This window comes from Heterocephalus glaber, unplaced genomic scaffold (assembly GCF_053883595.1).
Source record: "Heterocephalus glaber isolate CG9 unplaced genomic scaffold, H.glaber_assembly_v1.0 deba00001610, whole genome shotgun sequence".
In the NCBI taxonomy this organism is placed as follows: Eukaryota; Metazoa; Chordata; class Mammalia; order Rodentia; family Bathyergidae; genus Heterocephalus; species Heterocephalus glaber.
In genome coordinates this window covers 28,426,019-28,439,744 of record NW_028258381.1, presented here as the reverse complement: position 1 = coordinate 28,439,744, position 13,726 = coordinate 28,426,019, and the positions used below count along the sequence as shown (strand labels likewise).

At 33.8% G+C, this 13,726-nt stretch overlaps 1 protein-coding gene across 1 annotated transcript in view; it reads left to right on the top strand.

Moving 5' to 3' along the window:
• Sugct (succinyl-CoA:glutarate-CoA transferase) overlaps positions 1–13,726 on the top strand; it is a 743,994-nt gene that overhangs the window by 119,174 nt on the left and 611,094 nt on the right. The window contains exon 8 of the mRNA XM_004840252.4: positions 1,671–1,814. Coding sequence (XP_004840309.1) covers positions 1,671–1,814 — 144 coding nt within the window. The remainder of the gene's footprint in view (positions 1–1,670; positions 1,815–13,726) is intronic.

Here is a 13,726-nt window from a genome sequence, read left to right as displayed (position 1 = left end):
TAATTATTCCTACTGGTCTGAGAGGTATAGAGGATAAAATATAATTACATTCAGTTCGTAGTGAGAAAAAATCTATAAACTTAAATTTAAACTTGTCTTTCAGTTTTGTTTGGTTTTTTTTTTGGTACTAGGGATCGAACTTGGGACCTTGCGCTTGCGAGGCAGGTGGCAGCTCCTTTGAGCTAAATCCCTGGCCCTGTCTTGTCTTTCACTTTTAATACATTAAACAATCTTAACTCCCAATGACATATATGTTTATTGATTCAAACCATTACATTACAAGTTTGGACAATAATAATAGAAACTACTAGATATTCTTGGTTTTCGTGGCAATATCTTCTTTGAAATTGTGTTGAAAAACAGGGAAAAACTCTTTAGGCACTGTATATATCTCACTTACTTGCTTTTAACATTGCTTAGTACTGTTGTAAGATGATTAATGTGGTACATGCATGAGATTCAGAAAAGGAAAAATTAGTTTCTGAAAATGACTTAACAGCTACTGGAAGTAACCATTTGGGATATGAATAATGAGTGTATCAACTAGATGAAATATGAAATGTGAGTGTTTTTAGATATTTTGTGCAATGAAAGGCTTAACAAAATTCCAAAGTAGTGAAAAGTAGAAACTGTCTAATATAATGTCAATAGGTGATTTTTATAGAGGACTTACGGTGAGTCAGACACCCTTCCAGTATCTTTATATGTGAAGCAAGGACTGCACTATGAAATCAGACTGACATAAATTGGAGGTGTTAATTATCATCAAACTTCATTTATAATTTCAAAGCTAGAAGCAATCAAAAGGCACAGGTGAAGCAGTAAGATCCTGGATACTGAAAGAGGCTACCAGATTCTTCTTACAACAGACAAGACTCCCAAGCCCAGAGCAGTAAATAAAATTCTTAATAAAGTACACAGGCTATCCAATACAAAGAGCAGCATTATAGGCTGTGAAACATGTCCATTTTATACTTAGATGCATAGCTGACCTCCTATACATGCCCTCTGGCCTATAATCTATAGATGTTAGGTTTATTCATTGCAGTAATCCTAAACCAGGGGTTTCCTGCTACATCTTTTTTTTTTTTTTTTTGTACCGGGGATCGAACTCGGGACCTTGAGCTTTCAAGGCAGGTGGTGAAACCACTGAGCTAAATCCCCAGCCTTTCTGCTACATTCTTTTATAGATATGTCTTTTTTATAAAAAGCAAAAACCATTAAGATATTTGCCAGCTATTTGAGTGATTATAAAGAGATTAGGCCAAGTCTTCTGCCTTTTTTTTTCCTGAGGTAGCCTTTCACTCAATGAGAGAAAAATACTTGTTTTTTTAACTCTTTCCTCACCAGCAAAGAAACTTATTTAAATTCAAATTGAATTATTTCTTCTTTTTTTAGTATAAACAAGGTAAAATGTTTTAAGGAACTTTATATGTGTTTTTAAAAATCATATTTTATTTGGTTTAGTTTGCTCAGTAGAGTTTGAGGAGAGAAATATAGTAATAAATATAGTAAATATAAACCTCTTAACAGATATCATCAACAATAATTTGTTGTATTTATTTGTGTATGTATGTTTGCATACTTCATATAAAATTCTTTTATTTAGAATAGTTGAGAAATTCTGTAATGGTTTTAATTTTCAATTCTCAACCTAACCCTCAAATCAGGATGGAGATCCAGTTCGCCCAGGAGTGGCCATGACTGATCTTGCCACTGGCCTGTATGCATATGGAGCTGTTATGGCCGGACTGATCCAAAGATGTAAAACTGGAAAAGGACTGTTCATTGATTGTAACCTACTGTCATCGCAGGTACCAATCTAAATAACATTTTAGAGAATGGTGTTCAAACCTGTGTTTGAACTATACCTTTTCAGATTAAACCCTATGGTCATATATACAAAAAGCCATTAAAATAAAAAACAAAACAACAGAAAAAGAAATATCTATTTTCATGTTAAAATAAGTGAACCATGAAGATTTTGTTATGTACAGGTTGTTGAACTAGAATTTTAAAGACTTTTTTATTACTAGAATTGTTTCATTGATACTATGAGATAAGAATACATTGGTTTCTATTTTATTGGCATGTGAGGTCTGTAACTTCTTTTGACCAGAGTTTCTGTACCTTTTATGTGCCATGGACTCCTTTTGTATTCTAGTACCTTGGAATCATGTTTTTAAATTAATAAAGTCAGGTAGGATTAGAGGGAAGTTATAGTAAAATATAGTTATTCTAATAATATATTATGATTTTTACTAATGTATTAAACCATAAGATACAGTGATGGGTCTAATACTATTATAATTTTGAGGTAATGTTGAGTATAAATGATATTCAAGAAACTTGCAATAACTATGTTATGACAATATGTATAATATTTATTGGTGATTGAGTCATGGGTACTGCTAGTACTCTGGTGGTTTTTTTTGTTTACATTCATAATTGAAAAAAATAATAAAGTTTAGTTACAGATCGATGAAAGTGAAGCTGCAATTGTTTTTTTACTCAAAGTAATTAACTCCCAGAATTCTGTCCATGAACTCAGAAGAAGAAGCATTGGTCTAGGTATTTATCAGTTAATGTACTATGTTGGAAAAAAAAGGTTAACTCACTTTCAACATGACATTTGCCTCCTTTCTACTAGATCAGACTCAGATGCTGTACCATATGTGGAAGCTGATTCTGAATAGATAGTAATTTTTCAGGGATAGAAAAAAGAAAATATCTAATTTGTACAAGGAGACAGTTTAGTGTGGGAAAAATTACTTTCTAGACATAGAGACCTCAGTTGGGAATTTCAGATTTAAATGGCATATGTGGGAAAATAGTAAACTTGGAACACTGCTTTGGAGAATTATTTTCTCCTAGGCAAAATTACAGAGGTGTATAGAAATAAAAAAAAATCAATGTGGTTGAAGGTGAAATACTATGTATGAATTTTCAACAACAGCTTTGAGTCACAATCAGAATTTTAATTTAATAAAAGTTAAAAGACCTCTTGTCAAATGAATGATCTTACTCCTTCACAAAGAACCACAGATGCTAGTTATAAGAAATAGCTGAGCTCTTTCTTTGCTTCCCTGAATGTAAAGAACCTGATACATGTTAAGTAACTGGATGAAAGCTGCACATCCAATAAGAATGGAAGCCGTGAAGGTTTCATGGAGGTGGCCTGTGCAGTTGTGGAGGGCTTGACTTAGTTTAAATATCCTGCTCTCATCTTGACATTTTAAATACTTTTTGAATAAGAGACCCTACATTTTTCATTTTGCAACAGGTCTCTCAAATTATATAGCAGCTCCTGGAGTTGGGATTCTATGTAGGTCTTCTGATCTCTATCTAGATTGCTTTGGTCTGTACCTCAATTAGAAATTAATTAGCTTTGGAAAAAAATCTCTTGTGAGTTTAAATCTCTTCTAGCCCCTAAGTAGTGACTCACCATGTAGGATGTGTGTTCCCCTGGGGGTAGGCATGAAGGAGAGTGTACTGTAATACCCGGCAGGGCTCCTTCAACATGAGTGTAAATTAACACACACAGATATGTATTTTAGCCATTTTTTGGTGTGTGTGTGTGTGCATGTGTGCGCCCCCACGTGTTACTGGGGCTTGACCCAGAGCCTTCTCATTGAGCTACATCTCCAGTCCTATTTAGTTCTTTTTTTTTGAGTCAGGGTCTTGCTATGTAGTTCAGGCTGGCCTCAAACTCACAGCGATCCTCCTGCCTCAGCCTCCTGAATGCTGGGATTACAGGCTTGCACTGCCACACCAGGCCCCCACCCCCTTTTTGGAAACTGGAGCTTACTAAATTGCTAAATTGCCCAGGCTGGTCTTGAACTTTCAGTCCTTCTGCCTCAGTCTCCCAGAGTGTTAGGATTGCAGGCATGTGCCATCATGCCTGTCTAAGACTCATTAACTGTCTTTGAGCAATAAACATCTATTATGTCTATTATGTCTTATTTTAGAGCTATATACTTTTCTTGTCTACTATTTTATATGATCCTGACAGAGGTCAATCACTTGATAAATGCAGGTAGGGTAGGAATTTTTATTCCCACTTTACTTGCAAGGAAAATGAAAATTGACTTGCTTAAGCAACAGAGTCACAGCAAAAACTCTGGTTTCTGACATCCAGACCATATCTCTTCCCTACTTCTTTAAGGCCCAAAATTTTGACATTGAGAGACAGGCAAGCTCTAGGCTTTCCTGCAGTGAATATCCAGGGGATATTCACAAAAGAGCATCTGTAAGATGCATCTGTAAGAAAGAAACAGCAAGACTCCCCATGCCTATTGTACCCACAAAGTACAAGAGCCACCAGAAATAGAGCAACAAAGTGAGCCCATCTGGATGGTTACCTGTCATGTTTTGATTCAGTGAGTGAAGATAGTCATGGATGTGACTATCCATGGATGTGACACTCCATGAAGATAGTCATGGAGTGAAGATAGTGATGGGACAAGTATTTCTTTTGACATATAGGAATCTTGAGAAAAATAGCATTTGGAGTTATAGATGACAACCTTTTCTCCTGCTCTAACCAACAGAGCACTTTGTATTTTCCAGGCCCTGGACTAACCTGGTGGGAGAGGGAGGTGACACATCTGTTCCAGGTTTAATAGCCAAGTCACGTGGGAGAGTTGAAGGTGTTAGTGAGCTATGTCTTGAAGAACTGGTAGGCGTTCACTAGGGGGCAGGAGAGAGAGGTGACATCTTGGCATGGCTAATAGCAAATGCAAAGACAAAAATGATGACAAAGCTAGAACTTGGGATATGAGTGAGGAAGGGCAGAAGACAGGGTCAGAAAATTTGATTGGACCAAGACTGTTAGGGGCCTCATATATCCTACGTAGGAATCTTGATTTAAATCTCTAAAGGCTTTTGTTTATCTATACATTCTGTTAGGTGTACTTACTACAACTGCCCAGTTCAAAATAGCCTCTGAGCTGTGCTTACTGGTTATAGAGTTCAAAGGGCAGCAGTGACTAAATGACTTGTGCTCAAGTCCACCTAAATTGGAAGACATTGGGTGGGGAGAATATATTTGTCTTCTGAACCCACTTTATCCAGAGTCCTGTTTCTCTCTTTTTGCATTTCCCTTATTCCTTGTCTCTGGGTTCCCTCCTTTCTTTTCATGTGTGCGTCTCCAGTCTGGGTATCTCTTTTTGCCTTTGTCTTTGTCTTGCTTATCTTTTCAAAAAATTTCCTGGTTTCAGTCCTATTCTGTACTCTCTTCCTTTTCCTTTTTTTGCCTCTTTTCTTCCATCCTCCCTTTGGTGGAGTTATGTCAGCTTGGTTCAAGATGTTACATTCTTATCCTATATAATGGAGGTAATCTTACAGTGATTCCCATAAAGGAAAAAGGAAGTTCTTTCCCAGAAAGTAAGAGTGTCTGTTTTACTAGTGTCAGGTTAGTGACCATTCCAAACTGATTAATGAGGTCTGAAAGACAGAATTTGCTGATTTGCTTAGGCCATAACCAGTATTAGGGTGGGGTTAATTCTACCCAAGTCATATGGCTGAGACCGGGGGAGAGGTTGATCCCCAAGAGAATGATGTGGTTTCTTTTTGGATACAGGAAGGGGAAATGAGTGTTGAGGGAGCAATCTACAAATGTTTCCTCTACTAGCATACAGGGTTGTTTTCAGGATCCAATGCAATAAAGGATGTGAAAAATTCTTGTAAATTAGAAAGTATTCTACTGATGATGAGCATTAATTTTATGTATCACGTTTTTGAAAAATATTTCACAGTGTTGGAAATGTGCTGAGATTTAAAAGTTGCTTATTGGGCATAATTGTTTTATTATCAGACTTACAACTTTTCATAGTACAGAAATCTTGATTAATTTCACTTTGTATTTCAATTTAAAATAACATTATAGATTCTAAATTCAACAACAAAACCACAAAATGATTAAAATCTGCTTTATGTAAGTGAGAGGCGCTATTTCTAGATACTTTTCAAAGTAGCATAATAGAAAACTTTACCTTTTTATAAAGTATTCTTTTAAAAATATATAAAGTTTCATTTGCATTAAGCGCATAACATTTGTACTTAATTTCAGCTGCCTGAAAAATGACTGTGATTTCATGTAGTGGTAAAAACATGCTTTTCTACTTGTTTTGATTGCATTACATCGGATGACAAATGAATGATTATAACATTCAATGTTGCTGCTAAAAATGAGATTTTGTACTTCTTTTAAAAGTGAGCTAGCATACAATAGACAAATTACACTTGATTTGACTAGTAGCTAATTATTAACTCAGAGATGATTGCCTCAACCACAACAAAACCATTTTAAGTAGTTCATTGCAGAGACATATTGGTTGCCGGGATGTGGTTTGTAGTGAGTACCAAATTTTTTGTAGTTTCAAGGCTCTAAACTTTTAACCCTTGTCATAAAATTCTTTTGATTTTCTTTTAGTCTTAATGTGATTTAAAGTTGTTCACTGAAGATTGTCTAATGTCAGCATCTAAGCAGTGTTCTTAGATGATACTGGTAAATAACAAGGAAGTGGGTTTGGATGTGGTTCCAATTATTCTTTTGCTCTTATTCTTTTGTTGTGGCTTAAAGAAATATCTTTTGGAAGTTTTAATATCCTTCCTGTGCTTAATTGTAACCAGGCTCCCTTAATTACTACTACAATGAGTTAGGTTTTTTCACACCATAATTACTCTCAAATATAGAGCGTTTTGTCATTTTTGGCGGTGCTGTCCTTTTCCCACATTTGTATATTGTTGCTGTTACACGTATATGATCATATTAAGGTAGATAAGACTTTGATTTTTATTTTAGCACATTCTGGTTAAGCTATTGAATCTCAAAGAAGTAATCTGAAATCCATCTTTTTGTCTTTACACTTGCTTTTCTTTTCACTCTATATTTTAAAAAAAGTAATTTAATGAGGTGTATATTACATATCATAAAATATGCTTTATTTTATGTGACAATTTAATGATTTCTAGTAAATTTAGTGAGTTATCAACCATCGCTGTAAATCAGGGTTTGAAAATTTTACTCATACAGTCACTTCTGGTTTGGAGATTACTCATAAGGCCACTGGACTAGTAGGAATTCAGGTCTGGGCTGATTCAGAATTTAGGAGCTATTATAGCATCTATGAGACCTAGAAACTTTTACATTTGTGGATTCTTTCATCTATAAAATTATTAAAATTACATTCTGTTACTGCATTGTATAAAGATAAATATAATCCATTATTATTTATTTTCATTTTAATTCATTTTTTCTTTAGATTTTAAAAGAAATTTGATGGATTTCCCTCCAATTTAGGGTGGCTGCTGTACATAAAAGCTACCTTCTTTTCCCCAACATGCCCCTACTCCCACCAAAAGAGTAACCAAATACTTGCTCTCCTCCTACCAGCTAGTGACGTCACAGGCTTCTCCAGTCCCTAGCCACTACCTCACTCAAACCCACCCCAGCTCCTATAAAAAGGACTCTCCATCCTGGCCATATTGCTTTTGTCTCTCCTTTGTTCAGAGATAACCTGGCAGATTGTCCTTGCAATAAAGACTTGTTGTGGCCTGGTCTGGTCTTGGTTTGCAGATTTTTACCTGACAAAATTAAAAGTTAAAATATTTTTATATACCCCTAAAGTATTGTGGGCATTAGGCACTGTATCTGTGATACTTAATGGGTAAGTCATCTTAATGGGTAAGAATTATGCTGAGAATAGTCTATCAATGCGCCAAATTTGTGAGAAGAGAATATTGTGTATCCAGGAAGAAAGTGGAGACTGAAAACTGAAATTATGCTGAAGAATGGGTAGTGGATGGAAAGATAGAGAGGCATATAATCTGGAAGCAAGAAGTTGAGACAGTGGAATAGGAAAAGAGAAAAAGAGGGTAAAATTGGATATTTCATGAAATTGGGGGACAGTGGTTCTGCATTTGAATCTTCATTTTTTATTTATTAACACGTGTTTGTAGTACATAATGTTTACATTCCTTGTGGGGAGTTGGTACACGTACATAACCATCTTTGTTACTTTTTTCATCCTCTTTCCCTTCCCTTCCTTCCCCCCTCTAGCTGTCTCTTGATCCCCTTCCTTTTGAGAAGCCCATTCCATTCCCATTTTAAAAGCCCTTGTCAGCCTAACAATTTCAGTTACCTGTAGCCAATTTTTAATCCTAATCCAACTTTCATTCTTCAGCCAGCATTTTCCTTAACTAAGAACTTTTACTGCTGTAAATATTTAAATTTAGGAGATGCAAATGGATATTAATATTTATAAGTGGTTCTGTATAAATTTTAGGATTGTTTTAGGCTTCTATTAAATTTATTCCTAAGTATTTTATTTTATTTTTGGTAATATAATAAGGGAGATTATGTTCTTGATTTCTTTTTTGGATAGTTTGTTGTTAGTTTGTGAAATGCTACTGACTTTGTATGTTGGTTTTATATCATGCAAACATACTGAATTTGTTTATTCTAACAGTTTTTTTAAAAGTAGAATCTAGGATTTTCTATATATAAGATCATGATATCTGTAGAGACAGTTTTCTTCTTCCTTTGCAATTTGGATGCCTTTTATTTGCTTAGTTCCTTAATTGCTCTCTTGAATTTTTTCAAAAGCTTTTACACATCGAGATAATTGTATGATTTTAATCCTTTATTCTGCTAATGTAACCAAAACAATGTTGACCAAAAAGAACAAAGTGGGAAGCGTCAGACTTCCTGATTTCAAAATATACTGCAAAGCTATTGTAATGAAAAAAGTATGGTACTGGCATAAAAAAGATGTATTGACCAAAGTAACATCAAAGGAATCCCAGAAATAAATCTGTTTACAGTCAATTGATCTTCAACAAAGGTGTCAAGAAAACACAACAGGAAGAGGACAGGCCCTTCAATAAATGGTGTTGTGAAAACTGAATAGCCACATGCAGAAGAATGAAATTGAACCTTATCTGACATCATATACAAATGTGAACTAAAAATATATTAAAGACTATATTAAAATATATTAAAGACCTAAAACTATCAGACTAAAGAAGAAAATATAGGGAAAAAGCTTCTTGACTTTTTTTTTTTGGTACTGGGGCTCGAACTTGGGACCTTGTGCTTGTGTGGCAGGTGGCAGAACCACTGAGATAAATTCCCAGCTGTTGACATTTTTCTTTGTAATGAACTTTTGGATATAACCTCCAAAACACAGGCAATAAGAGCAAAAATAGACAAATGGGTTTCATCAAACTAAACAGGCTCTGGACAGCAAAGAAATAATCAATAGAGTGAATAGACAACCTACAGAAGGGAGAAAATATCTGCAAACCATATAACTGATAAGGAGTTAATATATAAAATAAAGAATCCACTGCAATAGGAAAAAAATTAACTATTAAAAATCAAGCAAAGGTCCTGAGAGACATTTCTCAGAAAAAGACATCTAACTGACCAATAGATATTTGAAAAGTTGCTCAGTGTCAGGTACATACCAATCAAAGCCATAATGAAATATCACTTCACACCTGTAATATGGCTATTATAAAAATAGAAAGAACAAGTTTTGGTGAAGATGTGGAGAGAAGGAACTCTTGCACACTATTGCTGGGAGTGTAAATGAGTACAGTCATTGTGGAAAACAATATGAAGATGTCTGATAAGAATTACATATAGAACCAGAGTATGATGTAGCAGTCCTAGTCTTGGGTATATATTCAAGGGAAATGAAATGAATAGGAAGAGATATCTACATTCCCACATTCTTTGCAGCATTAGTCACAGTAACTAAGATATGGAAGCAACCTAAATGTCCCTTAATGAATGACTAGGTAAAGAAATATGGTTTATATGCGCCATACAATATTATTCAGCCTTAATAAAGAAGGAAGTCCTGTCACTTGTGATAACATGGGTGAACCTAGAGGAGATTATGTTGAGTGGAATAAGCCAGTCACAGACAGACAAATGCCACTTGATCTCCCTTATATGTGGAGTCTAAAAATACTGAACTCACAGAAATAGAGAGCTGAATGATGGCTAGCGGGTGGTGAGGGTGAGTAGGTAGAAGGGGAGATATTGGTCAAAGGATACAAAATTTCAATTAGGAGGAATTCATTCAAGAATCTATTGTATAACATGATGACTATAATTAATCATAATGTTTTTTCTTGAAAATTGCAAAGTAGAATTTATATATTTTCATCTTAAAAATAACAGGTGTATGGGCCGGGGATTTAGCTCAGTGGTTCTGCTGCCTGCCTTGCAAGTGCAAGATCCCGAGTTCGATCCCTGGTACTAAAAAAAAAAAGACAAGAATATGAGGTAATACCCATGTTAATTAGTGCAATTTTGCCATTCTACATGTATATACGTCAAAACATCCTACTGAATACACTGATGTATACAAAAAGAAAAAAAATCCTTGTGAAGTAATAATAGAAGCTTGAAATTATATGTGAGATCAATTTAATCATTCAAAGTATGTACATATCAAAGCATCTTGTGTGTACTATGAATATATATAATTTTAATTTGTCAATTAAAACCCCCCCAAAATTAACTAAAGCAAAATAAAATAAAAAGCATGCAAGATATTAAGATGAGTACTGCAATTAGGAAGGCAAACACACAATAAAAATGAAAAATCTAATGAGTTCTAAAGAAAACTACAAAGAAGTTTAGATAATTTATTATTATAATGCTGCTATTTTATGCTGTTGGATTAACTGTGAACTGACCTCAATATGAACCTGTTTTCTGTCTATTTAAACAAGATTCCGTGAAATTCAGTGCCTTAGGAAGATGTTTTGGTTTTGTATAACTGAAATAATGAGTTATATTCATGGACTTTTTTTTATATGCTATGAACTAGAAGTGAGGGACATCAAGGCTTTTAACTTGTCATAAGTGATAATTACTAGTGAGAGAATATCCCAAAGGAGCAAAGAATAAAACAGATACATTTTGTGCTGATCTAATTTAATTTTTTTATTAAGATAAAAGAATTTTGTCCTTTCAAATGTACTGCAAAAAACAAACAAACAAATAGAAACACAATTAAGATCAAGATATAAAAGAAATGAAAAAAAAGCTATGGGTGTTGACATCTAATCCCTGAATTCATATTTTTGTTCTTGAAAGAGTAATGTGGAATACTGGTTCACTGACTGTTCCTAAAGTTGGGGCTAGCAGCTTTAGAATCACCTGTATTCTCTGCTACATTAACAGAACAATTTGTTTTTTGTTGCTAAATCAATCAGTTCCATTTTCATCTTTGTACTTTGTAGGGTCAGGAAATCTTAGGTAGAATATAATCTAATTATATCCTTCTGGCTAATTAATGGTGACTTTTAATTTACTAGAGGTTATAGAGCCAATGATTATTAGTTTTTTAAATTCATTCGGTTTATTGGTACATTTTAGGTAAACAATATGATGACAATCATCATATTGGGAATTTATCACATCTATTTGTCTCCAACTATATGTTATTGTATCTTTACAAAGGCTGAGTAAACTAGCATAAGCATTGTGGCTGATATTTGATTTGAGGAAAATACTTTAGTTCTTCACAGAATGGGTATGAGATGTAATTGTGAGTAATGTAAAAAATATTTAGAATGCTTTTGTAGCCTAGAGTCATTTTTTTTTTTTTTGGTACTGGGGATCAAATTCAGGACCTTGCACTTGTGAGGCAGGCGCGGCGCTACTGAGCTAATCTCTGGCACTTAGAATCACTATTTTTGAGTAATGTATAAGACCTTAATTAGTGGGAATGCCTAGCAATCTGAATATTATGGTTGATTTCATTTTCTAGATGACCGAGGGTTGAAAGGAAACTGCTTCACATGAAAGGGTGTCAGATTTTGACAAATGTTGTTTCTGTAATTATTGAGATGATTATTTAGTTTGTTGAGATTATTCGCTTGTTTTTTATTGGTTAATATTGATTGATTAATAGATAACATTTGTTTTTGTTTGTTGAGCCAATTTTCCAATCCTAGGAAAAATGTCACTTTATAATTTTATGCAATAATTTGTACATGTTGCTGTATTCAGTTTGCTGGTATGTTGATAATGATTTTTGGGTCTATATTCATAAAGTCTGGTCTGTAGTTTTCTTGTGATATTTTTGCCATCTCTGGATTATATTCATTTCAGAAAAGTGTTTTATCCCTTATAGCTTTTGGAAGAATTTGTAAAGAATTGGTACTGATTTCCCTTTAATTATTTGATAAAATTCATTGTGAAGCTTAGAAAAATGCCTGGGATTTTTTTGTGTATAAGTTTTGTAATTAGTAATTAAATATCGACACTTGTATGTCTATTTAATTTTTCTACTTATTTTCCTTAGTTTCAGTAGTATGCATCTTTGTAGGAATTTTCTCATTTCATTTAGGTTATTTAAATTGTTGGCATACAATGGGCATGGTATTCCTATATACAGTCGTGCTTCACTAGATGATAGGGATATCTTCTGTGAAAATTGTTATTATTCAAGTTTGTCATTAATTTTACCATAGAATGTACTTACACGAACGATTACTACCTTACATCACAGGTGATATAGTCTTATGTGGTCATTATGTGGCACATGATTGTAATCTTTTTTTATTTATGTAAGGTTATAAGACATATTTCCTCTCTTATTCCTGATTTTAGTAACCTGAGTCTTTTTTCTTTAGGGAGTTAAACTTAAATGTATTAATTTTGTTGATTCTTTTTGATGATTTCATTGATTTTCTCTATTGGTTTTCTACATTATGTTTCATTTATTCCTACTGTTAGCTCTATTGTTTCTTCTTTGATCTACTGATTTAAAAAGAATGTATTGTTTAATTTTAACCTTTTTGTGCATTCCCCAAAGGTCTTTCTATTATTAACTTCTCATTTCTTTCCATCATAATGAGAAAACATTCTTTGTGTGGTTTCAGTTCTTTAAAATGTACCCAAGGTTATTTTTTTGGCTACCAAATAGTCTATATATAGGAGGATGTTCCAGGTGTACTTGAGGAGAACATTCATCTTTCTCTTGTTGGGTGTAGACTGTTATGTAGATGTCTGTTACGTCTCCTTGGTTTATATGGTAACACTATGTTTAACACCATGGTTTGAGGAACTGTCAAATTATTTTCCAAAGTGACTGTACTATTTCATAACCCCACTAGCAATTTATGAGAGTTCTAATCTCTCCGTAAACTTTTCAACACTTGTTATTTTCTATCCTCTTTACTCTAGTCATTATAGTCAGTGTAAAATGGTTTTGATTTTGTATTATGCATTTCCAGTTTTCTCTTTCCCTGATTATTTCCTATCTGGTTGCTTTATTTATTTATTTATTTATTTATTTATTGAAAGTGAGGTATTAAATTTCTGTGTATTATTGTTGAATTGTCTCTTTCCTTTAAATCTGTTGCTTTTTGCTCTTTGTATTTTGATGGTTCTGGTAGGTAAATAGGCTATGTCTTTCTGACAGACTGACCATTTTGTCATTATAAAATCAATTTCTTTACCTGTAGTAATAATTTTTGTCTTAAAGCCTATGCTTGTATATTGCATTTGCTTTTTAGGTACTATTTTCATGATAAATTAATTGAGTAGGACTGCCATAAGAAAGTACTACAGACTTGGAGGCTTAAAAATATTTATTTCTTCATAGTTCAGGAGTTAAAGTTTGAGATCAAGGTTTGTTTCTTCTGTGGGTCATGAAAGATGGGTTCCAGGCCTCTCTTTGGTATGTGGGAGGCT